Here is a 26,333-nt window from a genome sequence, read left to right as displayed (position 1 = left end):
ATAGGCGGCACAGGGTCAGTGTGGTCATGAGGCAGAGGTCAGGGCAGGAGGCACAGGGTCAGTATGGTCATCAGGCAGAGGTCAGGACAGGCGGCACAGGGTCAGTATGGTCATCAGGTAGAGGTCAGGACAGGTGGCACAGGGTCAGTATGGTCATCAGGCAGAGGTCAGGACAGGCAGCACAGGGTCAGTATGGTCATCAGGCAGAGGTCAGGACAGGCAGCACAGGGTCAGTATGGTCATCAGGCAGAGGCCAGGACAGGCAGCACAGGGTCAGTATGGTCATCAGGCAGAGGTCAGGACAGGCGGCACAGGGTCAGTGTGGTTATAAGGCAGAGGTCAGGACAGGCGGCACAGGGTCAGTATGGTCATCAGGCAGAGGCCAGGACAGGCAGCACAGGGTCAGTATGGTCATCAGGCAGAGGTCAGGACAGGCGGCACAGGGTCAGTGTGGTTTTAAGGCAGAGGTCAGAACAGGCGGCACAGGGTCAGTATGGTCATCAGGCAGAGGTCAGTACAGGCGGCACAGGGTCAGTGTGGTTATAAGGCAGAGGTCAGGACAGGCAGCACAGGGTCAGTGTGGTCATCAGGCAGAGGTCAGGACAGGCAGCACAGGGTCAGTATGGTCATCAGGCAAAGGTCAGGACAGGCGGCACAGGGTCAGTGTGGTCATCAGGCAGAGGTCAGGACAGGCGGCACAGGGTCAGTATGGTCATCAGGCAGAGGTCAGGACAGGCAGCACACGGTCAGTATGGTCATCAGGCAGAGGTCAGGACAGGCGGCACAGGGTCAGTGTGGTTATAAGGCAGTGGTCAGGACAGGCGGCACAGGGTCAGTGTGGTCATCAGGCAGAGGTCAGGACAGGCGGCACAGGGTCAGTGTGGTCATCAGGCAGAGGTCAGGACAGGCGGCACAGGGTCAGTATGGTCATCAGGCAGAGGTCAGGACTGGTGGCACAGGGTCAGTATGGTCATCAGGCAGAGGTCAGGACAGGCAGCACAGGGTCAGTATGGTCATCAGGCAGAGGTCAGGACAGGCAGCACAGGGTCAGTGTGGTCATCAGGCAGAGGTCAGGACAGGCGGCACAGGGTCAGTGTGGTCATCAGGCAGAGGTCAGGACAGGCGGCACAGGGTCAGTATGGTCATCAGGCAGAGGTCAGGACAGGCGACACAGGGTCAGTATGGTCATCAGGCAGAGGTCAGGACTGGTGGCACAGGGTCAGTATGGTCATCAGGCAGAGGTCAGGACAGGCGGCACAGGGTCAGTATGGTCATCAGGCAGAGGTCAGGACAGGCAGCACAGGGTCAGTATGGTCATCAGGCAGAGGTCAGGACAGGCAGCGCAGGGTCAGTATGGTCATCGGGCAGAGGTCAGGACAGGCGACACAGGGTCAGTATGGTCATCAGGCAGAGGTCAGGACTGGTGGCACAGGGTCAGTATGGTCATCAGGCAGAGGTCAGGACAGGCGGCACAGGGTCAGTGTGGTCATCAGGCAGAGGTCAGGACAGGAAGCACAGGGTCAGTATGGTCATCAGGCAGAGGTCAGGACAGGTAGCACAGGGTCAGTATGGTCATCAGGCAGAGGTCGGGACAGGCAGCACAGGGTCAGTATGGTCATCAGGCAGAGGTCAGGACAGGCGGCACAGGGTCAGTGAGGTCATCAGGCAGAGGTCAGGACAGCAGGCACAGGGTCAGTGTGGTCATCAGGCAGAGGTCAGGACAGGAGGCACAGGGTCAGTGTGGTCATCAGGCAGAGGTCAGGACTGGTGGCACAGGGTCAGTATGGTCATCAGGCAGAGGTCAGGACAGGCAGCACAGGGTCAGTATGGTCATCAGGCAGAGGTCAGGACAGGCGGCACAGGGTCAGTGTGGTCATCAGGCAGAGGTCAGGACAGGCGGCACAGGGTCAGTGTGGTCATCAGGCAGAGGTCAGGACAGACGGCACAGGGTCAGTGAGGTCATCAAGCAGAGGTCAGGACAGGAGGCACAGGGTCAGTGTGGTCATCAGGCAGAGGTCAGGACAGGAGGCACAGGGTCAGTGTGGTCATCAGGCAGAGGTCAGGACAGGCAGCACAGGGTCAGTGTGGTGATCAGGCAGAGGTCAGGACAGGCAGCACAGGGTCAGTATGGTCATCAGGTAGAGGTCAGGACAGGCGGCACAGGGTCAGTGTGGTCATCAGGCAGAGGTCAGGACAGGCAGCACAGGGTCAGTATGGTCATCAGGTAGAGGTCCGGACAGGAGGCACAGGGTCAGTGTGGTCATCAGGCAGAGGTCAGGACAGGCAGCACAGGGTCAGTATGGTCATCAGGTAGAGGTCCGGACAGGAGGCACAGGGTCAGTGTGGTCATCAGGCAGAGGTCAGGACAGGTGGCACAGGGTCAGTGTGGTCATCAGGCAGAGGTCCGGACAGGTAGCACAGGGTCAGTGTGGTCATCAGGCAGAGGTCAGGACAGGTAGCACAGGGTCAGTGTGGTCATCAGGCAGAGGTCAGGACAGGCGGCACAGGGTCAGTGTGGTCATCAGGCAGAGGTCAGGACAGGCGGCACAGGGTCAGTATGGTCATCAGGCAGAGGTCAGGACAGAGACCATTGCTTTGTGCAGTGATTATATAATATTACAGCTCAGTGATGACGTCACTACTATCAACAGGAACACCGGACTGTCAGGAAGATACCTGTCCTTGCTGACGTCACATATTTAAATATCCTCGCGCACTCTTACCTGATTGGCCTTTATTGGTCCCGGCCACGCCCCACTATGTTGTGATTCGTCGTCTGTGCGTAAAGCATTTTCAAGGGAATCAGCAGCTGTCAGTGCGGGAGACGCCGCCAGCGGGAGCGGAAGAGGAACCGGTAGCGGCCCCGGGAGGAGAGAGGAGACCCGGGGAGAGGAACCGGGAGCGGCCCCGGGGAGAGGAGCGGGGACACCGGGGCTACAGGTGAGAGGAGGAGCGGGGACACCGGGGCTACAGGTGAGAGGAGGAGCGGGGACACCGGGGCTACAGGTGAGAGGAGGAGCGGGGACACCGGGGCTACAGGTGAGAGGAGGAGCGGGGACACCGGGGCTACAGGTGAGAGGAGGAGCGGGGACACCGGGGCTACAGGTGAGAGGAGGAGCGGGGACACCGGGGCTACAGGTGAGAGGAGGAACCGGGAGCGGCCCCGGGAGGAGAGAGGAGACCGGGGAGAGGAACCGGGAGCGGACCCGGGGATACCGGGGCCACAGGTGAGAGGAGGAGCGGCCCCGGGGAGAGGAGCGGGGATACCGGGGCCACAGGTGAGAGGAGGAGCGGCCCCGGGGAGAGGAGCGGGGATACCGGGGCCACAGGTGAGAGGAGGAGCGGCCGCGGGGAGAGGAACCGGGAGACACCGGGGGGGCCACAGGTGAGAGAGAGAGAGAGAGACACACTCTGGGAGGGCCACAGGTGAGAGAGACACACTCTGGGAGGGCCACAGGTGAGAGAGAGAGAGACACTCTGGGAGGGCCACAGGTGAGAGAGAGAGAGAGAGAGAGAGAGAGACACTCTGGGAGGGCCACAGGTGAGAGAGAGAGAGAGAGACACTCTGGGAGGGCCACAGGTGAGAGAGAGAGAGACACTCTGGGAGGGCCACAGGTGAGAGAGAGAGAGACACTCTGGGAGGGCCACAGGTGAGAGAGAGAGAGAGACACACTCTGGGAGGGCCACAGGTGAGAGAGAGAGAGACACACTCTGGGAGGGCCACAGGTGAGAGAGAGAGAGAGACACACTCTGGGAGGGCCACAGGTGAGAGAGAGAGAGAGACACACTCTGGGAGGGCCACAGGTGAGAGAGAGAGAGAGACACACTCTGGGAGGGCCACAGGTGAGAGAGAGAGAGACACACTCTGGGAGGGCCACAGGTGAGAGAGAGAGAGAGACACACTCTGGGAGGGCCACAGGTGAGAGAGAGAGAGAGACACACTCTGGGAGGGCCACAGGTGAGAGAGAGAGAGAGACACACTCTGGGAGGGCCACAGGTGAGAGAGAGAGAGACACACTCTGGGAGGGCCACAGGTGAGAGAGAGAGAGAGACACACTCTGGGAGGGCCACAGGTGAGAGAGAGAGAGACACACTCTGGGAGGGCCACAGGTGAGAGAGAGAGAGACACACTCTGGGAGGGCCACAGGTGAGAGAGAGAGAGAGAGACACACTCTGGGAGGGCCACAGGTGAGAGAGAGAGAGAGAGAGACACTCTGGGAGGGCCACAGGTGAGAGAGAGAGAGAGACACACTCTGGGAGGGCCACAGGTGAGAGAGAGAGAGAGACACACTCTGGGAGGGCCACAGGTGAGAGAGAGAGAGAGAGAGACACACTCTGGGAGGGCCACAGGTGAGAGAGAGAGAGAGAGAGAGACACTCTGGGAGGGCCACAGGTGAGAGAGAGAGAGACACACTCTGGGAGGGCCACAGGTGAGAGAGAGAGAGACACACTCTGGGAGGGCCACAGGTGTGAGAGAGAGAGAGACACACTCTGGGAGGGCCACAGGTGAGAGAGAGAGAGAGACACACTCTGGGAGGGCCACAGGTGAGAGAGAGAGAGAGACACTCTGGGAGGGCCACAGGTGAGAGAGAGAGAGAGACACACTCTGGGAGGGCCACAGGTGAGAGAGAGAGACACTCTGGGAGGGCCACAGGTGAGAGAGAGAGAGAGAGACACACTCTGGGAGGGCCACAGGTGAGAGAGAGAGAGAGACACACTCTGGGAGGGCCACAGGTGAGAGAGAGACACTCTGGGAGGGCCACAGGTGAGAGATAGAGAGAGAGAGACACTCTGGGAGGGCCACAGGTGAGAGATAGAGAGAGAGAGACACTCTGGGAGGGCCACAGGTGAGAGAGAGAGAGAGAGAGACACTCTGGGAGGGCCACAGGTGAGAGAGAGAGAGAGACACTCTGGGAGGGCCACAGGTGAGAGAGAGAGAGAGACACTCTGGGAGGGCCACAGGTGAGAGAGAGAGAGAGACACTCTGGGAGGGCCACAGGTGAGAGAGAGAGAGAGAGACACACTCTGGGAGGGCCACAGGTGAGAGAGAGAGAGAGAGAGACACTCTGGGAGGGCCACAGGTGAGAGAGAGAGAGAGACACACTCTGGGAGGGCCACAGGTGAGAGAGAGAGAGAGACACACTCTGGGAGGGCCACAGGTGAGAGAGAGAGAGAGAGAGAGACACTCTGGGAGGGCCACAGGTGAGAGAGAGAGAGAGAGAGAGACACTCTGGGAGGGCCACAGGTGAGAGAGAGAGAGAGACACTCTGGGAGGGCCACAGGTGAGAGAGAGACACTCTGGGAGGGCCACAGGTGAGAGAGAGAGAGAGACACTCTGGGAGGGCCACAGGTGAGAGAGAGAGACACTCTGGGAGGGCCACAGGTGAGAGAGAGACACTCTGGGAGGGCCACAGGTGAGAGAGAGAGAGACACACACTCTGGGAGGGCCACAGGTGAGAGGGAACAATATACACCATTCACTGCATCAATACTTTCCAGCTTATACACTCACCGGCCACTTTATTAGGTCCACCATGCTAGTAACGGGTTGGACCCCCTTTTGCCTTCAGAACTGCCTCAATTCTTCGTGGCATAGATACAACAAGGTGCTGGAAGCTCCTCAGAGATTTTGCTCCATAGTGACATGATGGCATCACACAGTTGCTGCAGATTTGTCGGCTGCACATCCATGATGCGAATCTCCCGTTCCACCACATCCCAAAGATGCTCTATTGGATTGAGATCTGGTGACTGTGGAGCCATTTGTGTCCAGTGACCTCATTGTCATGTTCAAGAAACCAGTCTGAGATGCTTCCAGCTTTATGACATGGCGCATTATCCTGCTGAAAGTAGCCATCAGATGTTACAGGGTACATTGTGCTCATACAGGGATGGACATGGGCAGCAACAACACCATGACACCAGCACCACCAGCCTGAGCCGCTGATACAAGGCAGGAGGGATCCATGACACCAGCACCACCAGCCTGAGCCGCTGATACAAGGCAGGATGGATCCATGACACCAGCACCACCAGCCTGAGCCGCTGATACAAGGCAGGAGGGATCCATGACACCAGCACCACCAGCCTGAGCCGCTGATACAAGGCAGGATGGATCCATGACACCAGCACCACCAGCCTGAGCCGCTGATACAAGGCAGGATGGATCCATGACACCAGCACCACCAGCCTGACCCGCTGATACAAGGCAGGATGGATCCATGACACCAGCATTAGCCTGAGCCGCTGATACAAGGCAGGATGGATCCATGACACCACCACCACCAGCCTGAACCGCTGATACAAGGCAGGATGGATCCATGACACCACCACCACCAGCCTGAGCCGCTGATACAAGGCAGGATGGATCCATGACACCACCACCACCAGCCTGAGCCGCTGATACAAGGCAGGATGGATCCATGACACCACCACCACCAGCCTGAGCCGCTGATACAAGGCAGGATGGATCCATGATACCACCACCACCAGCCTGACCCGCTGATACAAGGCAGGATGGATCCATGACACCAGCATTAGCCTGAGCCGCTGATACAAGGCAGGATGGATCCATGACACCACCACCACCAGCCTGACCCGCTGATACAAGACAGGATGGATCCATGACACCACCACCACCAGCCTGACCTGCTGATACAAGGCAGGATGGATCCATGACACCACCACCACCAGCCTGAGCCGCTGATACAAGGCAGGATGGATCCATGATACCACCACCACCAGCCTGAGCCGCTGATACAAGGCAGGATGGATCCATGACACCACCACCACCAGCCTGACCCGCTGATACAAGGCAGGATGGATCCATGACACCACCACCACCAGCCTGACCCGCTGATACAAGGCAGGATGGATCCATGACACCACCACCAGCCTGACCCGCTGATACAAGGCAGGATGGATCCATGACACCACCACCACCAGCCTGACCCGCTGATACAAGGCAGGATGGATCCATGACACCACCACCAGCCTGACCCGCTGATACAAGGCAGGATGGATCCATGACACCACCACCACCAGCCTGACCCGCTGATACAAGGCAGGATGGATCCATGACACCACCACCACCAGCCTGACCCACTGATACAAGGCAGGATGGATCCATGACACCACCAGCACCAGCCTGACCCGCTGATACAAGGCAGGATGGATCCATGACACCACCACCACCAGCCTGAGCCGCTGATACAAGGCAGGATGGATCCATGACACCACCAGCACCAGCCTGAGCCGCTGATACAAGGCAGGAGGGATCCATGACACCACCACCACCAGCCTGAGCCGCTGATACAAGGCAGGAGGGATCCATGACACCACCACCACCAGCCTGAGCCGCTGATACAAGGCCGGATGGATCCATGACACCAGCACCACCAGCCTGAGCCGCTGATACAAGGCAGGATGGATCCATGACACCACCACCACCAGCCTGACCCGCTGATACAAGGCAGGATGGATCCATGACACCACCACCACCAGCCTGACCCGCTGATACAAGGCAGGATGGATCCATGACACCATCACCAGCCTGAGCCGCTGATACAAGGCAGGATGGAACCATGACACCAGCACCACCAGCCTGACCCGCTGATACAAGGCAGGATGGATCCATGACACCAGCACCACCAGCCTGACCCGCTGATACAAGGCAGGATGGATCCATGACACCACCACCACCAGCCTGACCCGCTGGTACAAGGCAGGATGGATCCATGACACCAGCACCACCAGCCTGAGCCGCTGATACAAGGCAGGATGGATCCATGACACCAGCACCACCAGCCTGAGCCGCTGATACAAGGCAGGAGGGATCCATGACACCACCACCACCAGCGTGACCCGCTGATACAAGGCAGGATGGATCCATGACACCACCAGCACCAGCCTGAGCCGCTGATACAAGGCATGATGGATCCATGACACCACCAGCCTGAGCCGCTGATACAAGGCAGGATGGATCCATGACACCAGCACCACCAGCCTGACCCGCTGATACAAGGCAGGAAGGATCCATGACACCACCACCACCAGCCTGACCCGCTGATACAAGGCAGGATGTATCCATGACACCACCACCACCAGCCTGAGCCGCTGATACAAGGCAGGAAGGATCCATGACACCACCACCACCAGCCTGAGCCGCTGATACAAGGCAGGATGGATCCATGACACCACCACCACCAGCCTGACCCGCTGATACAAGGCAGGATGGATCCATGACACCACCACCACCACCTGACCCGCTGATACAAGGCAGGATGGATCCATGACACCACCACCACCAGCCTGAGCCGCTGATACAAGGCAGGATGGATCCATGACACCCCCACCACCAGCCTGACCCGCTGATACAAGGCAGGATGGATCCATGACACCACCACCACCAGCCTGAGCCGCTGATACAAGGCAGGATGGATCCATGACACCAGCACCACCAGCCTGAGCCGCTGATACAAGGCAGGATGGATCCATGACACCACCACCACCAGCCTGAGCCGCTGATACAAGGCAGGATGGATCCATGACACCACCACCACCAGCCTGAGCCGCTGATACAAGGCAGGATGGATCCATGACACCAGCACCACCAGCCTGAGCCGCTGATACAAGGCAGGATGGATCCATGACACCACCACCACCAGCCTGAGCCGCTGATACAAGGCAGGATGGATCCATGACACCACCACCACCAGCCTGAGCCGCTGATACAAGGCAGGATGGATCCATGACACCACCACCACCAGCCTGAGCCGCTGATACAAGGCAGGATGGATCCATGACACCACCACCACCAGCCTGAGCCGCTGATACAAGGCAGGATGGATCCATGACACCACCACCACCAGCCTGACCCGCTGATACAAGGCAGGATGGATCCATGACACCACCACCACCACCTGACCCGCTGATACAAGGCAGGATGGATCCATGACACCACCACCACCAGCCTGAGCCGCTGATACAAGGCAGGATGGATCCATGACACCACCACCACCAGCCTGACCCGCTGATACAAGGCAGGATGGATCCATGACACCACCACCAGCAGCCTGAGCCGCTGATACAAGGCAGGATGGATCCATGACACCACCACCACCAGCCTGAGCCGCTGATACAAGGCAGGATGGATCCATGACACCACCACCACCAGCCTGAGCCGCTGATACAAGGCAGGATGGATCCATGACACCACCACCACCAGCCTGACCCGCTGATACAAGGCAGGATGGATCCATGACACCAGCACCACCAGCCTGACCCGCTGATACAAGGCAGGATGGATCCATGGCACCACCACCACCAGCCTGACCCGCTGATACAAGGCAGGATGGATCCATGACACCACCACCACCAGCCTGACCCGCTGATACAAGGCAGGATGGATCCATGACACCACCACCACCAGCCTGACCCGCTGATACAAGGCAGGATGGATCCATGACACCACCACCAGCCTGAGCCGCTGATACAAGGCAGGATGGATCCATGACACCACCACCACCAGCCTGACCCGCTGATACAAGGCAGGATGGATCCATGACACCACCACCAGCCTGAGCCGCTGATACAAGGCAGGATGGATCCATGACACCACCACCACCAGCCTGACCCGCTGATACAAGGCAGGATGGATCCATGACACCACCACCAGCCTGACCCGCTGATACAAGGCAGGATGGATCCATGACACCAGCACCACCAGCCTGACCCGCTGATACAAGGCAGGATGGATCCATGACACCACCACCACCAGCCTGACCCGGTGATACAAGGCAGGATGGATCCATGACACCACCACCACCAGCCTGAGCCGCTGATACAAGGCAGGATGGATCCATGACACCAGCACCACCAGCCTGACCCGCTGATACAAGGCAGGATGGATCCATGACCCCACCACCACCTGCCTGAGCCGCTGATACAAGGCAGGATGGATCCATGACACCAGCACCACCAGCCTGAGCCGCTGATACAAGGCAGGATGGACCCATGACCCCACCACCACCAGCCTGAGCCGCTGATACAAGGCAGGATGGATCCATGACACCACCACCACCAGCCTGAGCCGCTGATACAAGGCAGGATGGATCCATGACACCAGCACCAGCCTGACCCGCTGATACAAGGCAGGATGGATCCATGACACCACCACCACCATCCTGACCCGCTGATACAAGGCAGGATGGATCCATGACACCACCACCACCAGCCTGACCCGCTGATACAAGGCAGGATGGATCCATGACACCACCACCAGCCTGACCCGCTGATACAAGGCAGGATGGATCCATGACACCACCACCACCAGCCTGAGCCGCTGATACAAGGCAGGATGGATCCATGACACCACCAGCACCAGCCTGACCCGCTGATACAAGGCAGGATGGATCCATGACACCACCAGCACCAGCCTGACCCGCTGATACAAGGCAGGATGGATCCATGACACCACCACCACCAGCCTGACCCGCTGATACAAGGCAGGATGGATCCATGACACCACCACCACCAGCCTGAGCCGCTGATACAAGGCAGGATGGATCCATGACACCACCACCACCAGCCTGAGCCGCTGATACAAGGCAGGATGGATCCATGACACCACCACCACCAGCCTGAGCCGCTGATACAAGGCAGGATGGATCCATGACACCACCACCACCAGCCTGACCCGCTGATACAAGGCAGGATGGATCCATGACACCACCACCACCAGCCTGACCCGCTGATACAAGGCAGGATGGATCCATGACACCACCACCACCAGCCTGACCCGCTGATACAAGGCAGGATGGATCCATGACACCAGCACCACCAGCCTGAGCCGCTGTCACAAGGCAGGATGGATCCATGACACCACCACCACCAGCCTGACCCGCTGATACAAGGCAGGATGGATCCATGACACCACCACCACCAGCCTGACCCGCTGATACAAGGCAGGATGGATCCATGACACCACCACCACCCGCCTGACCCGCTGATACAAGGCAGGATGGATCCATGACACCACCAGCACCAGCCTGACCCGCTGATACAAGGCAGGATGGATCCATGACACCAGCACCACCAGCCTGACCCGCTGATACAAGGCAGGATGGATCCATGACACCAGCCCCCACCAGCCTGACCCGCTGATACAAGGCAGGATGGATCCATGACACCACCACCACCAGCCTGAGCCGCTGATACAAGGCAGGATGGATCCATGACACCATCACCACCAGCCTGACCCGCTGATACAAGGCAGGATGGATCCATGACACCACCACCACCAGCCTGACCCGCTGATACAAGGCAGGATGGATCCATGACACCACCACCACCAGCCTGAGCCGCTGATACAAGGCAGGATGGATCCATGACACCACCACCACCAGCCTGAGCCGCTGATACAAGGCAGGATGGATCCATGACACCACCACCACCAGCCTGAGCCGCTGATACAAGGCAGGATGGATCCATGACACCACCACCACCAGCCTGAGCCGCTGATACAAGGCAGGATGGATCCATGACACCACCACCACCAGCCTGAGCCGCTGATACAAGGCAGGATGGATCCATGACACCACCAGCACCAGCCTGAGCCGCTGATACAAGGCAGGATGGATCCATGACACCACCACCACCAGCCTGAGCCGCTGATACAAGGCAGGATGGATCCATGACACCACCACCACCAGCCTGAGCCGCTGATACAAGGCAGGATGGATCCATGACACCACCACCACCAGCCTGAGCCGCTGATACAAGGCAGGATGGATCCATGACACCACCACCACCAGCCTGAGCCGCTGATACAAGGCAGGATGGATCCATGACACCAGCACCACCAGCCTGACCCGCTGATACAAGGCAGGATGGATCCATGACACCAGCACCACCAGCCTGAGCCGCTGATACAAGGCAGGATGGATCCATGACACCACCACCACCAGCCTGACCCGCTGATACAAGGCAGGATGGATCCATGACACCACCAGCACCAGCCTGAGCCGCTGATACAAGGCAGGATGGATCCATGACACCAGCACCACCAGCCTGAGCCGCTGATACAAGGCAGGATGGATCCATGCTTTCATGTTGTTGACGCCAAATTCTGACCCTACCATCCGAATGTCGCAGCAGAAATCGAGACTCATCAGACCAGGCAACGTTTTTCCAATCTTCTACTGTCCAATTTCCATGAGCTTGTGCAAATTGTAGCCTCAGTTTCCTGTTCTTAGCTGAAAGGAGTGGCACCCGGTGTGGTCTTCTGCTGCTGTAGCCCATCTGCCTCAGTTGCACGTACTGTGCGTTCAGAGATGCTCTTCTGCCTACCTTGGTTGTAACGGGTGGCGATTTGAGTCACTGTTGCCTTTCTATCAGCTGGAACCAGTCTGCCCATTCTCCTCTGACCTCTGGCATCAACAAGGCATTTCCGCCCACAGAACTGCCGCTCACTGGATGTTTTTTCTTTTTCGGACCATTCTCTGTAAACCCTAGAGATGGTTGTGCGTGAAAATCCCAGTAGATCAGCAGTTTCTGAAATACTCAGACCAGCCCTTCTGGCACCAACAACCATGCCACGTTCATAGGCCACAAATCACCTTTCTTCCCCATACTGATGCTCGGGAGAACTGCAGGAGATTGTCTTGACCATGTCTACATGCCTAAATGCACTGCCACCATGTGATTGGCTGATTAGAAATTAAGTGTTAACGAGCAGTTGGACAGGTGTACCTAATAAAGTGGCCGGTGAGTGTATATATTATACACAATTTATAGATGCGCTGTATATAACCCCCCCCCCCTCGTATTTTAGAGGCGCCCCTCGCCCTCCTGTATATAAGAGCCGCCCCTCGCCCTCCTGTCTATCCGCACCCGCCGCTCCTCATCCGGCTGGAAGAACCTGTTCTCTTGTTCTCCTGAGGGACAGAAGTCTCGTCGGCTGTAATATAACAGGAAGCGCAGGGGGTCAGGGAGCGCATTAGGGTTGTAGTATGTAGAGGAGTCAGATTAGAGGATGGGGGAGGTTGCAGTATGTGGAGGTGTCAGATTGGAGGACGGGGGAGGTTGTAGTATGTAGAGGTGTCAGATTAGAGGATGGGGGAGGTTGCGGTATGTCGAGGTGTCAGATTGGAGGACGGGGGAGGTTGTGGTATGTCGAGGTGTCAGATTGGAGGACGGGGGAGGTTGTAGTATGTAGAGGTGTCAGATTGGTGGACCGGGGAGGTTGCAGTATGTGGAGGTGTCAGATTGGAGGACGGGGGAGGTTGTAGTATGTAGAGGTGTCAGATTGGAGGACGGAGGAGGTTGTAGTATGTAGGGGTGTCAGATTGGAGGACGGGGGAGGTTGTAGTATGTAGGGGTGTCAGATTGGAGGACGGGGGAGGTTGTAGTATGTAGGGGTGTCAGATTGGAGGACGGGGGAGGTTGTAGTATGTAGGGGTGTCAGATTGGAGGACGGGGGAGGTTGTAGTATGTAGGGGTGTCAGATTGGAGGACGGGGGAGGTTGCGGTATGTGGAGGTGTCAGATTGGAGGACGGGGGAGGTTGTAGTATGTAGAGGTGTCAGATTGGAGGACGGGGGAGGTTGTAGTATGTAGGGGTGTCAGATTGGAGGACGGGGGAGGTTGTAGTATGTAGGGGTGTCAGATTGGAGGACGGGGGAGGTTGTAGTATGTAGGGGTGTCAGATTGGAGGACGGGGGAGGTTGTAGTATGTAGGGGTGTCAGATTGGAGGACGGGGGAGGTTGTAGTATGTAGGGGTGTCAGACTGGAGGACGGGGGAGGTTGTAGTATGTAGAGGTGTCAGATTGGAGGACGGGGGAGGTTGTAGTATGTGGAGGTGTCAGATTGGAGGACGGGGGAGGTTGTAGTATGTAGAGGTGTCAGATTGGAGGACGGGGGAGGTTGTAGTATGTAGAGGTGTCAGACTGGAGGACGGAGGAGGTTGTAGTATGTGGAGGTGTCAGATTGGAGGACGGGGGAGGTTGTGGTATGTAGGGGTGTCAGATTGGAGGACGGGGGAGGTTGTAGTATGTAGAGGTGTCAGATTGGAGGACGGGGGAGGTTGTAGTATGTAGAGGTGTCAGACTGGAGGACGGAGGAGGTTGTAGTATGTGGAGGTGTCAGATTGGAGGACGGGGGAGGTTGTGGTATGTAGAGGTGTCAGATTGGAGGACGGAGGAGGTTGTAGTATGTAGGGGTGTCAGATTGGAGGACGGGGGAGGTTGTAGTATGTAGGGGTGTCAGATTGGAGGACGGGGGAGGTTGCGGTATGTGGAGGTGTCAGATTGGAGGACGGGGGAGGTTGTAGTATGTAGAGGTGTCAGATTGGAGGACGGGGGAGGTTGTAGTATGTAGGGGTGTCAGATTGGAGGACGGGGGAGGTTGTAGTATGTAGGGGTGTCAGATTGGAGGACGGGGGAGGTTGTAGTATGTAGGGGTGTCAGATTGGAGGACGGGGGAGGTTGTAGTATGTAGGGGTGTCAGATTGGAGGACGGGGGAGGTTGTAGTATGTAGGGGTGTCAGACTGGAGGACGGGGGAGGTTGTAGTATGTAGAGGTGTCAGATTGGAGGACGGGGGAGGTTGTAGTATGTGGAGGTGTCAGATTGGAGGACGGGGGAGGTTGTAGTATGTAGAGGTGTCAGATTGGAGGACGGGGGAGGTTGTAGTATGTAGAGGTGTCAGACTGGAGGACGGAGGAGGTTGTAGTATGTGGAGGTGTCAGATTGGAGGACGGGGGAGGTTGTAGTATGTGGAGGTGTCAGATTGGAGGACGGGGGAGGTTGTAGTATGTAGAGGTGTCAGATTGGAGGACGGGGGAGGTTGTAGTATGTAGAGGTGTCAGACTGGAGGACGGAGGAGGTTGTAGTATGTGGAGGTGTCAGATTGGAGGACGGGGGAGGTTGTGGTATGTAGAGGTGTCAGATTGGAGGACGGGGGAGGTTGTGGTATGTAGAGGTGTCAGATTGGAGGACGGGGGAGGTTGCGGTATGTCGAGGTGTCAGATTGGTGGACCGGGGAGGTTGCGGTATGTAGAGGTGTCAGATTGGAGGACGGGGGAGGTTGTAGTATGTAGAGGTGTCAGATTGGAGGACGGGGGAGGTTGTAGTATGTGGAGGTGTCAGATTGGAGGACGGGGGAGGTTGTAGTATGTAGAGGTGTCAGACTGGAGGACGGGGGAGGTTGTAGTATGTAGGGGTGTCAGATTGGAGGACGGGGGAGGTTGCGGTATGTCGAGGTGTCAGATTGGTGGACCGGGGAGGTTGCAGTATGTGGAGGTGTCAGATTGGAGGACGGGGGAGGTTGTAGTATGTGGAGGCTGGGAGTCCGGGTGAGGTTGTTTTGTGCCTCCCTTGTGATGCTCGGAGGCGCCTCGGCTCTTCTTTTCCTCCCTCTGGGCAGGGCGGTCACAAGGCGAGACGTGAATTCTGCAGCTTCACACAGGACGCAGTGTAACAAATCTGCAGCTGTGAGAAGTTTGTGTGTGTAAATGTCTGCTCCTGCCATAATCCGGGGGGATAGAGTGGAAGGTGCAGTACCAGGGATATCCTGGGGGCCGCGGTGGCGCTGTCGTTAGACCAGGGGGGATGTAGCTCTACAGTTACTGGGGATGTTTTGGGGGCTCATAGTCCCTGTGCCCCCCGGGGGTGGGGGAGGATTCCTCCGTGTAGCCTCCTCTGCTCGTGTCTCAGCGGTTGCTTGCATTTTCTCTCCGTAGATGTCGCTGGAGGCTGCAATCACGATAAGAAGTGGCTGATCGCGACTAAACCATGTCCAAGGTCCAGGAAGCCCCCGCACCGGAGGAAGAGGAGGAGGAGGAGGAAGACGCCTCCCCCAGCACCGGGGAGGACGACGATGAAGATGGGGAACCCAAGATCTGCCGCGCCTGTGGTGACCGCGCCACCGGATATCACTTCAACGCCATGACCTGCGAGGGCTGCAAGGGCTTCTTCAGGTGGGTGCGAGGACCCCCGGGGTAACCCCCTCCCCCTGGTCCCCCCCCTATCTTGTGTTGCTAGGCAGCCATTATCATCACCAACCAATTATTCCCTAAGAGGACGGCAAATTGTGTAGGATTTTGAGCCCCCCCCCCCCCCCCCCCGTGTATACATAAATACGCTGCGCACCTCCTCTCCACGGAAAAACACCAGTTGCTAGGCAACCATAGGACTCCATTATGGCAAAAAAGTGCATTATTGTCATAGGACCCTCTTATGTCCGAGACGGGAGCAACGACAAGTGCTGAGGGTCCCGAGCGCATGGGGAGCACTGTGTATAATAATCCTGGGGCTGCGTACACAAAACGAGACACGACAGGAGAAGCGGCCGTCATGTCTTACACAACGCGGGGTCCATAGAGACTTGTACATGATAACAAAATGCCTCATCAGTCCTGATCTACACCGGAGCCTCACCGGGACCTCCAAGGTCCCGCTACCTCAGTACTGCCAATTCTACATGAACCTGGCGCCTCCTGCGCTGCTCCGGACCTCACACCTTCACCATAGAGCAAGCGACACAGTACTGAGGAGTATCCGTAATAAATGTCACCATTCTTCTCTGTACATCTAGAGGCCGGAGGTTCCCCCATTCTTCTCTGTACATCTAGAGGCCGGAGGTTCCCCCATTCTTCTCTGTACATCTAGAGGCTGGAGGTTCCCCCATTCTTCTCTGTACATCTAGAGGCTGGAGGTTCCTCCATTCTTCTCTGTACATCTAGAGGCTGGAGGTTCCCCCATTCTTCTCTGTACATCTAGAGGCTGGAGGTTCCCCCATTCTTCTCTGTACATCTAGAGGCTGGAGGTTCCCCCATTCTTCTCTGTACATCTAGAGGCTGGAGGTTCCCCCATTCTTCTCTGTACATCTAGAGGCTGGAGGTTCCCCCATTCTTCTCTGTACATCTAGAGGCTGGAGGTTCCCCCATTCTTCTCTGTACATCTAGAGGCTGGAGGTTCCCCCATTCTTCTCTGTACATCTAGAGGCTGGAGGTTCCCCCATTCTTCTCTGTACATCTAGAGGCTGGAGGTTCCCCCATTCTTCTCTGTACATCTAGAGGCTGGAGGTTCCCCCATTCTTCTCTGTACATCTAGAGGCTGGAGGTTCCCCCATTCTTCTCTGTACATCTAGAGGCTGGAGGTTCCCCCATTCTTCTCTGTACATCTAGAGGCTGGAGGTTCCCCCATTCTTCTCTGTACATCTAGAGGCTGGAGGTTCCCCCATTCTTCTCTGTACATCTAGAGGCTGGAGGTTCCCCCATTCTTCTCTGTACATCTAGAGGCTGGAGGTTCCCCCATTCTTCTCTGTACATCTAGAGGCTGGAGGTTCCCCCATTCTTCTCTGTACATCTAGAGGCTGGAGGTTCCCCCATTCTTCTCTGTACATCTAGAGGCTGGAGGTTCCCCCATTCTTCTCTGTACATCTAGAGGCTGGAGGTTCCCCCATTCTTCTCTGTACATCTAGAGGCTGGAGGTTCCCCCATTCTTCTCTGTACATCTAGAGGCTGGAGGTTCCCCCATTCTTCTCTGTACATCTAGAGGCTGGAGGTTCCCCCATTCTTCTCTGTACATCTAGAGGCTGGAGGTTCCCCCATTCTTCTCTGTACATCTAGAGGCTGGAGGTTCCCCCATTCTTCTCTGTACATCTAGAGGCTGGAGGTTCCCCCATTCTTCTCTGTACATCTAGAGGCTGGAGGTTCCCCCATTCTTCTCTGTACATCTAGAGGCTGGAGGTTCCCCCATTCTTCTCTGTACATCTAGAGGCTGGAGGTTCCCCCATTCTTCTCTGTACATCTAGAGGCTGGAGGTTCCCCCATTCTTCTCTGTACATCTAGAGGCTGGAGGTTCCCCCATTCTTCTCTGTACATCTAGAGGCTGGAGGTTCCCCCATTCTTCTCTGTACATCTAGAGGCTGGAGGTTCCCCCATTCTTCTCTGTACATCTAGAGGCTGGAGGTTCCCCCATTCTTCTCTGTACATCTAGAGGCTGGAGGTTCCCCCATTCTTCTCTGTACATCTAGAGGCTGGAGGTTCCCCCATTCTTCTCTGTACATCTAGAGGCTGGAGGTTCCCCCATTCTTCTCTGTACATCTAGAGGCTGGAGGTTCCCCCATTCTTCTCTGTACATCTAGAGGCTGGAGGTTCCCCCATTCTTCTCTGTACATCTAGAGGCTGGAGGTTCCCCCATTCTTCTCTGTACATCTAGAGGCTGGAGGTTCCCCCATTCTTCTCTGTACATCTAGAGGCTGGAGGTTCCCCCATTCTTCTCTGTACATCTAGAGGCTGGAGGTTCCCCCATTCTTCTCTGTACATCTAGAGGCTGGAGGTTCCCCCATTCTTCTCTGTACATCTAGAGGCTGGAGGTTCCCCCATTCTTCTCTGTACATCTAGAGGCTGGAGGTTCCCCCATTCTTCTCTGTACATCTAGAGGCTGGAGGTTCCCCCATTCTTCTCTGTACATCTAGAGGCTGGAGGTTCCCCCATTCTTCTCTGTACATCTAGAGGCTGGAGGTTCCCCCATTCTTCTCTGTACATCTAGAGGCTGGAGGTTCCCCCATTCTTCTCTGTACATCTAGAGGCTGGAGGTTCCCCCATTCTTCTCTGTACATCTAGAGGCTGGAGGTTCCCCCATTCTTCTCTGTACATCTAGAGGCTGGAGGTTCCCCCATTCTTCTCTGTACATCTAGAGGCTGGAGGTTCCCCCATTCTTCTCTGTACATCTAGAGGCTGGAGGTTCCCCCATTCTTCTCTGTACATCTAGAGGCTGGAGGTTCCCCCATTCTTCTCTGTACATCTAGAGGCTGGAGGTTCCCCCATTCTTCTCTGTACATCTAGAGGCTGGAGGTTCCCCCATTCTTCTCTGTACATCTAGAGGCTGGAGGTTCCCCCATTCTTCTCTGTACATCTAGAGGCTGGAGGTTCCCCCATTCTTCTCTGTACATCTAGAGGCTGGAGGTTCCCCCATTCTTCTCTGTACATCTAGAGGCTGGAGGTTCCCCCATTCTTCTCTGTACATCTAGAGGCTGGAGGTTCCCCCATTCTTCTCTGTACATCTAGAGGCTGGAGGTTCCCCCATTCTTCTCTGTACATCTAGAGGCTGGAGGTTCCCCCATTCTTCTCTGTACATCTAGAGGCTGGAGGTTCCCCCATTCTTCTCTGTACATCTAGAGGCTGGAGGTTCCCCCATTCTTCTCTGTACATCTAGAGGCTGGAGGTTCCCCCATTCTTCTCTGTACATCTAGAGGCTGGAGGTTCCCCCATTCTTCTCTGTACATCTAGAGGCTGGAGGTTCCCCCATTCTTCTCTGTACATCTAGAGGCTGGAGGTTCCCCCATTCTTCTCTGTACATCTAGAGGCTGGAGGTTCCCCCATTCTTCTCTGTACATCTAGAGGCTGGAGGTTCCCCCATTCTTCTCTGTACATCTAGAGGCTGGAGGTTCCCCCATTCTTCTCTGTACATCTAGAGGCTGGAGGTTCCCCCATTCTTCTCTGTACATCTAGAGGCTGGAGGTTCCCCCATTCTTCTCTGTACATCTAGAGGCTGGAGGTTCCCCCATTCTTCTCTGTACATCTAGAGGCTGGAGGTTCCCCCATTCTTCTCTGTACATCTAGAGGCTGGAGGTTCCCCCATTCTTCTCTGTACATCTAGAGGCTGGAGGTTCCCCCATTCTTCTCTGTACATCTAGAGGCTGGAGGTTCCCCCATTCTTCTCTGTACATCTAGAGGCTGGAGGTTCCCCCATTCTTCTCTGTACATCTAGAGGCTGGAGGTTCCCCCATTCTTCTCTGTACATCTAGAGGCTGGAGGTTCCCCCATTCTTCTCTGTACATCTAGAGGCTGGAGGTTCCCCCATTCTTCTCTGTACATCTAGAGGCTGGAGGTTCCCCCATTCTTCTCTGTACATCTAGAGGCTGGAGGTTCCCCCATTCTTCTCTGTACATCTAGAGGCTGGAGGTTCCCCCATTCTTCTCTGTACATCTAGAGGCTGGAGGTTCCCCCATTCTTCTCTGTACATCTAGAGGCTGGAGGTTCCCCATTCTTCTCTGTACATCTAGAGGCTGGAGGTTCCCCCATTCTTCTCTGTACATCTAGAGGCTGGAGGTTCCCCCATTCTTCTCTGTACATCTAGAGGCTGGAGGTTCCCCCATTCTTCTCTGTACATCTAGAGGCTGGAGGTTCCCCCATTCTTCTCTGTACATCTAGAGGCTGGAGGTTCCCCCATTCTTCTCTGTACATCTAGAGGCTGGAGGTTCCCCCATTCTTCTCTGTACATCTAGAGGCTGGAGGTTCCCCCATTCTTCTCTGTACATCTAGAGGCCGGAGGTTCCCCCATTCTTCTCTGTACATCTAGAGGCCGGAGGTTCCCCCATTCTTCTCTGTACATCTAGAGGCCGGAGGTTCCCCCATTCTTCTCTGTACATCTAGAGGCCGGAGGTTCCCCCATTCTTCTCTGTACATCTAGAGGCCGGAGGTTCCCCCATTCTTCTCTGTACATCTAGAGGCCGGAGGTTCCCCCATTCTTCTCTGTACATCTAGAGGCCGGAGGTTCCCCCATTCTTCTCTGTACATCTAGAGGCCGGAGGTTCCCCCATTCTTCTCTGTACATCTAGAGGCCGGAGGTTCCCCCATTCTTCTCTGTACATCTAGAGGCCGGAGGTTCCCCCATTCTTCTGTGTACATCTAGAGGCCGGAGGTTCCCCCATTCTTCTGTGTACATCTAGAGGCCGGAGGTTCCCCATTCTTCTGTGTACATCTAGAGGCCGGAGGTTCCCCCATTCTTCTGTGTACATCTAGAGGCCGGAGGTTCCCCCATTCTTCTGTGTACATCTAGAGGCCGGAGGTTCCCCCATTCTTCTGTGTACATCTAGAGGCCGGAGGTTCCCCCATTCTTCTGTGTACATCTAGAGGCCGGAGGTTCCCCCATTCTTCTGTGTACATCTAGAGGCCGGAGGTTCCCCCATTCTTCTGTGTACATCTAGAGGCCGGAGGTTCCCCCATTCTTCTGTGTACATCTAGAGGCTGGAGGTCTCCCCCATTCTTCTCTGTACATCTAGAGGCTGGAGGTCTCCCCCATTCTTCTCTGTACATCTAGAGGCTGGAGGTCTCCCCATTCTTCTCTGTACATCTAGAGGCTGGAGGTCTCCCCCATTCTTCTCTGTACATCTAGAGGCTGGAGGTCTCCCCCATTCTTCTCTGTACATCTAGAGGCTGGAGGTCTCCCCCATTCTTCTCTGTACATCTAGAGGCTGGAGGTCTCCCCCATTCTTCTCTGTACATCTAGAGGCTGGAGGTCTCCCCCATTCTTCTCTGTACATCTAGAGGCTGGAGGTCTCCCCATTCTTCTCTGTACATCTAGAGGCTGGAGGTTCCCCCCATTCTTCTCTGTACATCTAGAGGCTGGAGGTTCCCCCATTCTTCTCTGTACATCTAGAGGCTGGAGGTTCCTCCCCATTCTTCTCTGTACATCTAGAGGCTGGAGGTTCCCCCATTCTTCTCTGTACATCTAGAGGCAGGAGGTTCCTCCCATTCTTCTCTGTACATCTAGAGGCTGGAGGTTCCCCCATTCTTCTCTGTACATCTAGAGGCTGGAGGTTCCCCCATTCTTCTCTGTACATCTAGAGGCTGGAGGTTCCCCCATTCTTCTCTGTACATCTAGAGGCCGGAGGTTCCCCCATTCTTCTCTGTACATCTAGAGGCCGGAGGTTCCCCATTCTTCTCTGTACATCTAGAGCTGGAGGTTCCCCCATTCTTCTCTGTACATCTAGAGGCCGGAGGTTCCCCCATTCTTCTCTGTACATCTAGAGGCTGGAACCTCCATGTGATTTAGGTCTGGGCTGCGCTCGTGTAGTTTAGCTTTTATCCCATGTTCCCTCCTGTTACAGATGATGGATTGTGTTCTAGGAGATGGTCAGCGTCTCCTGACCCTGCTGTGCTCTGTGCCACAGCTTAATCCCTGCGCTAACTGCTGTCTCTCTCCCTGTGTCACATGTATTACTGTCCCCCCGTGTGTCCTCTCCTCTCTCCCTGTGTCCCATTCATTACTGTCCCCCCGTGTGTCCTCTCCTCTCTCCGTGTGTCACATTTATTACTGTCCCTCGTGTGTTTTCTCCTCATGTGTCACATGTATTACTGTCCCCCCTCGTGTGTCCTCTCCTCTCTCCCTGTGTCACATTTAATACTGTCCCCCCCCCCTTGTGTCCTCTCTCCCTGTGTCACATTCATTACTGTCCCCCCGTGTGTCCTCTCTCCCTGTGTCACATTTATTACTGTCCCCTGTGGGTCCTCTCCTCTCTCCCTGTGTCACATTCATTACTGTCCCCCCGTGTGTCCTATCCTCTCTCCCTGTGTCACATTCATTACTGTCCCCCCGTGTGTCCTATCCTCTCTCCCTGTGTCACATTCATTACTGTCCCCCCGTGTGTCCTCTCCTCTCTCCCTGAGTCACATTTATTACTGTCCCCCCTCGTGTCCTCTCCTCTCTCCCGGTGTCACATTTATTACTGTCCCCCATGTGTCCTCTCCTCTCTCTCCCGGTGTCACATTATTACTGTCCCCCCTCGTGTCCTCTCCTCTCTCCCGGTGTCACATTTATTACTGTCCCCCATGTGTCCTCTCCTCTCTCCCGGTGTCACATTTATTACTGTCCCCCATGTGTCCTCTCCTCTCTCCCGGTGTCACATTTATCACTGTCCCCCATGTGTCCTCTCCTCTCTCCCGGTGTCACATTTATCACTGTCCCCCATGTGTCCTCTCCTCTCTCCCGGTGTCACATTTATTACTGTCCCCCATGTGTCCTCTCCTCTCTCCCGGTGTCACATTTATTACTGTCCCCCATGTGTCCTCTCCTCTCTCCCGGTGTCACATTTTATTACTGTCCCCCATGTGTCCTCTCCTCTCTCCCGGTGTCACATTTATTACTGTCCCCCATGTGTCCTCTCCTCTCTCCCGGTGTCACATTTATTACTGTCCCCCATGTGTCCTCTCCTCTCTCCCGGTGTCACATTTATCACTGTCCCCATGTGTCCTCTCCTCTCTCCCGGTGTCACATTTATCACTGTCCCCCATGTGTCCTCTCCTCTCTCCCGGTGTCACATTTATTACTGTCCCCCATGTGTCCTCTCCTCTCTCCCGGTGTCACATTTATTACTGTCCCCCATGTGTCCTCTCCTCTCTCCCGGTGTCACATTTATCACTGTCCCCCATGTGTCCTCTCCTCTCTCCCGGTGTCACATTTATTACTGTCCCCCATGTGTCCTCTCCTCTCTCCCGGTGTCACATTTTATTACTGTCCCCCATGTGTCCTCTCCTCTCTCCCGGTGTCACATTTATTACTGTCCCCCATGTGTCCTCTCCTCTCTCCCTGTGTCACATTTATTACTGTCCCCTCCTCCAGACGAGCCATGAAGCGTAGCCTGCGCCTGAGCTGCCCCTTCCAGAACTCCTGTGTCATCAATAAGAGTAACCGCCGCCATTGCCAGGCCTGCCGCCTGAAGAAGTGCCTGGACATCGGGATGAAGAAGGAGTGTGAGTTGTCCTTCTGCTGGGGTGCGATAGGGGGCGCTCTGCCATATTGTCACTCCCTTTTCTTGCCCCGGCAGTGATCATGTCTGACGAGGCCGTGGAGCTGCGACGTTCCCTCATCAAGAAGAAGCAGAGAGTTCCCCACGTGCGGACGGCGCCCCCCACGTCCCGGATGACGGAGGAGCAGGAGGCGATGGTGCGGCAGCTCGCGGAGGCGCAGAAGAAAACATTCGATAGCAACTTCATCTACTTCAGGAACTACCGGGTACGGAGAGGTGTGGGAGGTCCAGGCTCTAATCCAGCCCTGAGCACAATGACCACACCCCCGAGGAGCTCCTCCAGTTTATTCCAGGATCTTTAACCCTTGCCGTGCTGGGATCTATTTTTCTCCACCATATTTTTTATTTTCCAGTTTACAGCGCGTTACATTGTCTAGCGGCGCCATTTTATATTTAGTTCATTGTACAGGCTCTGGCGCTGTGCAGGGGTGCGGTGGGCGCTTGGCTCTGGCGCGGTGCGCGCTTGGCTCTGGCGCGGTGTTGTGCTCAGCGCTGTATGTCTGCCAGGCACACCAATGTTAGGGAGGTAAAAGCTATTTTATTAGTTGTCCTGATCATCACCTCAGAGACCATAGGCAGCAGCATAAGGGGATGAGCTACAACTCTACAGGAGACCAGGAAGACACGCCTCCTGCTGAGGGCTCATGGGAGTTGTAGTATACAAACTAAATATCTCCATTTTGTGTTATAACTTTTTACATATTTATTTCTTTGTAGCCAGGTTCATATTCCTGGAATCCCCCTGTAAGGGCCCATCCTCCACCCTGCGGCTCATTAGTGGGGGTGGTAGGGGTTAGGATGGGGTATGTATTGGTGGGTACATGATGTCTGCTGTCTTGTCCTCAGCCTGCCAGACGGCGCCAGGATCCGGTGGCCCCGCACCAGCAACCCCCCGTCTTCTTGATGATGCCTCACATAAACGACCTGACCACCCATATGATCAAGGGGATTATAGACTTCGCCAAAATTATCCCTTCTTCAGGTACAGACCCCCCTTATTGAGCAGCAGGCGGCCATGTTTGTGCAGTCATGTGACTCTCTGTGTTACTAGGGCCTTGTGCATGGAGGACCAGATCGCTTTGCTGAAGGGCTGCGCCCTGGAGCTCTGCTTCATAAGGTTCAACATTGTGTTCGACAACAAGACACGAACCTTTTCATGTGGTCAATTCAACTATGACAGCAATGACCTGGCGATGGGTGAGTGCGCAGCTCCCCTGCTGTGGACGCGTGTCGCCGGTGCGCAGCTCTCCCCTGCTGTGGACACGTGTCGCTAGTGCGCAGCTTCCCCCCTGCTGGACGTGTGTGTGTGTCGCCGGTGCGCAGCTCCCCTGCTGTGGACGCGTGTCGCCGGTGCGCAGCTCCCCTGCTGTGGACGCGTGTCGCCGGTGCGCAGCTCCCCTGCTGTGGACGCGTGTCGCCGGTGCGCAGCTCCCCTGCTGTGGACGCGTGTCGCCGGTGCGCAGCTCCCCTGCTGTGGACTCGTGTCGCTATGCTCTCAGTAATTGTGTCCCCTCCCCCACAGCCGGGTTTCATCAGCTTTTCCTGGAGCCGCTGCTTCACCTCCATTGTATGCTGAAGAGGCTGAGCCTGGACATGGAGGAATACACCCTGATGCAGGCCATCTCCCTGTTCTCCGCAGGTACACAAGCTCCCTCTGGGGTCCTGGGGCGGTGCTCAGGGTGGGATGTTATGTGGGGTGTGCTCGGGGGGAGGGGCTCCTGGGCAGTGCTCCTGTGGCATGTGCTCGGGGGGAGGGGCTCCTGTGGCTGTGCTCGGGGGGAGGGGCTCCTGTGGCGCTGCTTGGGGGCTGTACTGTGTATATGAATCATGTAATTAGTGTAAGTTTGTGGCCGGTCCGCTGGTAACTCCTCCCCCTTATGTATCTATCACATAAGATTGACGTGTGATTCTCCGGGCCGGTGCTTAGAGGAGCCCCCCCTCCCCCGCTGTCACATGCTCGTCTTGTGTGGAGGGTCACGGGGTCATGTGATGCGCTCACGGGGTCACATGGGTGCAGCCGGGGACACAGACCCTCTTTGTTCATGACTTGTATAATATCTTCATGTTCCAGATCGTCCGGGGGTCTGCGCCCACCAAGACATAGAGAAGATCCAGGAGCACCTGGCGCTGACCCTCATGTGTTATATAGAGAGCAGGCGCCCCCCATCTCTACAGGACAGGTGAGACCCCCATAGGATGAGCTCATGTGTTATATAGAGAGCAGGCGCCCCCCCCCCATCTCTACAGGACAGGTGAGACCCCCATAGGACGAGCTCATGTGTTATATAGAGAGCAGCCCCCCCCATCTGTACAGGACAGGTGAGACCCCCATAGGACGAGCTCATGTGTTATATAGAGAGCAGCCCCCCCCCCCCCCCATCTGTACAGGAAAGGTAAGACCCCCATAGGATGAGCTCATGTGTTATATAGAGAGCAGGCGCCCCCCATCTCTACAGGACAGGTGAGACCCCATAGGGCGAGCTCATGTGTTATATAGAGAGCAGGCCCCCTCCCCCCCCCCCCCCATCTGTACAGGACAGGTGAGACCCCCATAGACGAGCTCATGTGTTATATAGAGAGCAGCCCCCCCCCCCCCATCTGTACAGGACAGGTGAGACCCCCATAGGATGAGCTCATGTGTTATATAGAGAGCAGGCCCCCCCATCTGTACAGGACAGGTGAGACCCCCATAGGATGAGCTCATGTGTTATATAGAGAGCAGGCCCCCCCATCTGTACA

At 56.2% G+C, this 26,333-nt stretch overlaps 1 protein-coding gene across 1 annotated transcript; it reads left to right on the top strand.

The window, feature by feature from the left end:
- The first annotated feature begins 2,772 nt into the window (after positions 1 to 2,772).
- Positions 2,773 to 25,796, top strand: NR1I2 (nuclear receptor subfamily 1 group I member 2). The gene is made up of 8 exons (XM_072132328.1): positions 2,773 to 2,940; positions 15,739 to 15,975; positions 23,408 to 23,538; positions 23,613 to 23,800; positions 24,441 to 24,570; positions 24,639 to 24,791; positions 25,117 to 25,233; positions 25,666 to 25,796. Exons 2-8 carry the CDS (start codon positions 15,791 to 15,793, stop codon positions 25,776 to 25,778), a joined length of 1,017 nt encoding a protein of 338 aa, XP_071988429.1. The 5' UTR covers positions 2,773 to 2,940; positions 15,739 to 15,790; the 3' UTR covers positions 25,779 to 25,796.
- Positions 25,797 to 26,333: the final 537 nt, after the last annotated feature.

The sequence above is a fragment of the Engystomops pustulosus genome, unplaced genomic scaffold (assembly GCF_040894005.1).
Source record: "Engystomops pustulosus unplaced genomic scaffold, aEngPut4.maternal MAT_SCAFFOLD_395, whole genome shotgun sequence".
Classification (NCBI taxonomy): domain Eukaryota; kingdom Metazoa; phylum Chordata; class Amphibia; order Anura; family Leptodactylidae; genus Engystomops; species Engystomops pustulosus.
Note: the sequence above shows the minus strand (reverse complement) of the source record. Positions and strands in the feature narration are given on the sequence as shown.

Coding starts and splice junctions, on each gene's coding strand:
- NR1I2 (XM_072132328.1), top strand. CDS start 15,791: ATGTCCAAGGTCCAGGAAGCCCCCGCACCGGAGGAAGAGGAGGAGGAG. Junction 23,539..23,612: donor CATCGGGATGAAGAAGGAGT/GTGAGTTGTCCT, acceptor TTGCCCCGGCAG/TGATCATGTCTGACGAGGCC. Junction 24,792..25,116: donor CAGCAATGACCTGGCGATGG/GTGAGTGCGCAG, acceptor CCTCCCCCACAG/CCGGGTTTCATCAGCTTTTC.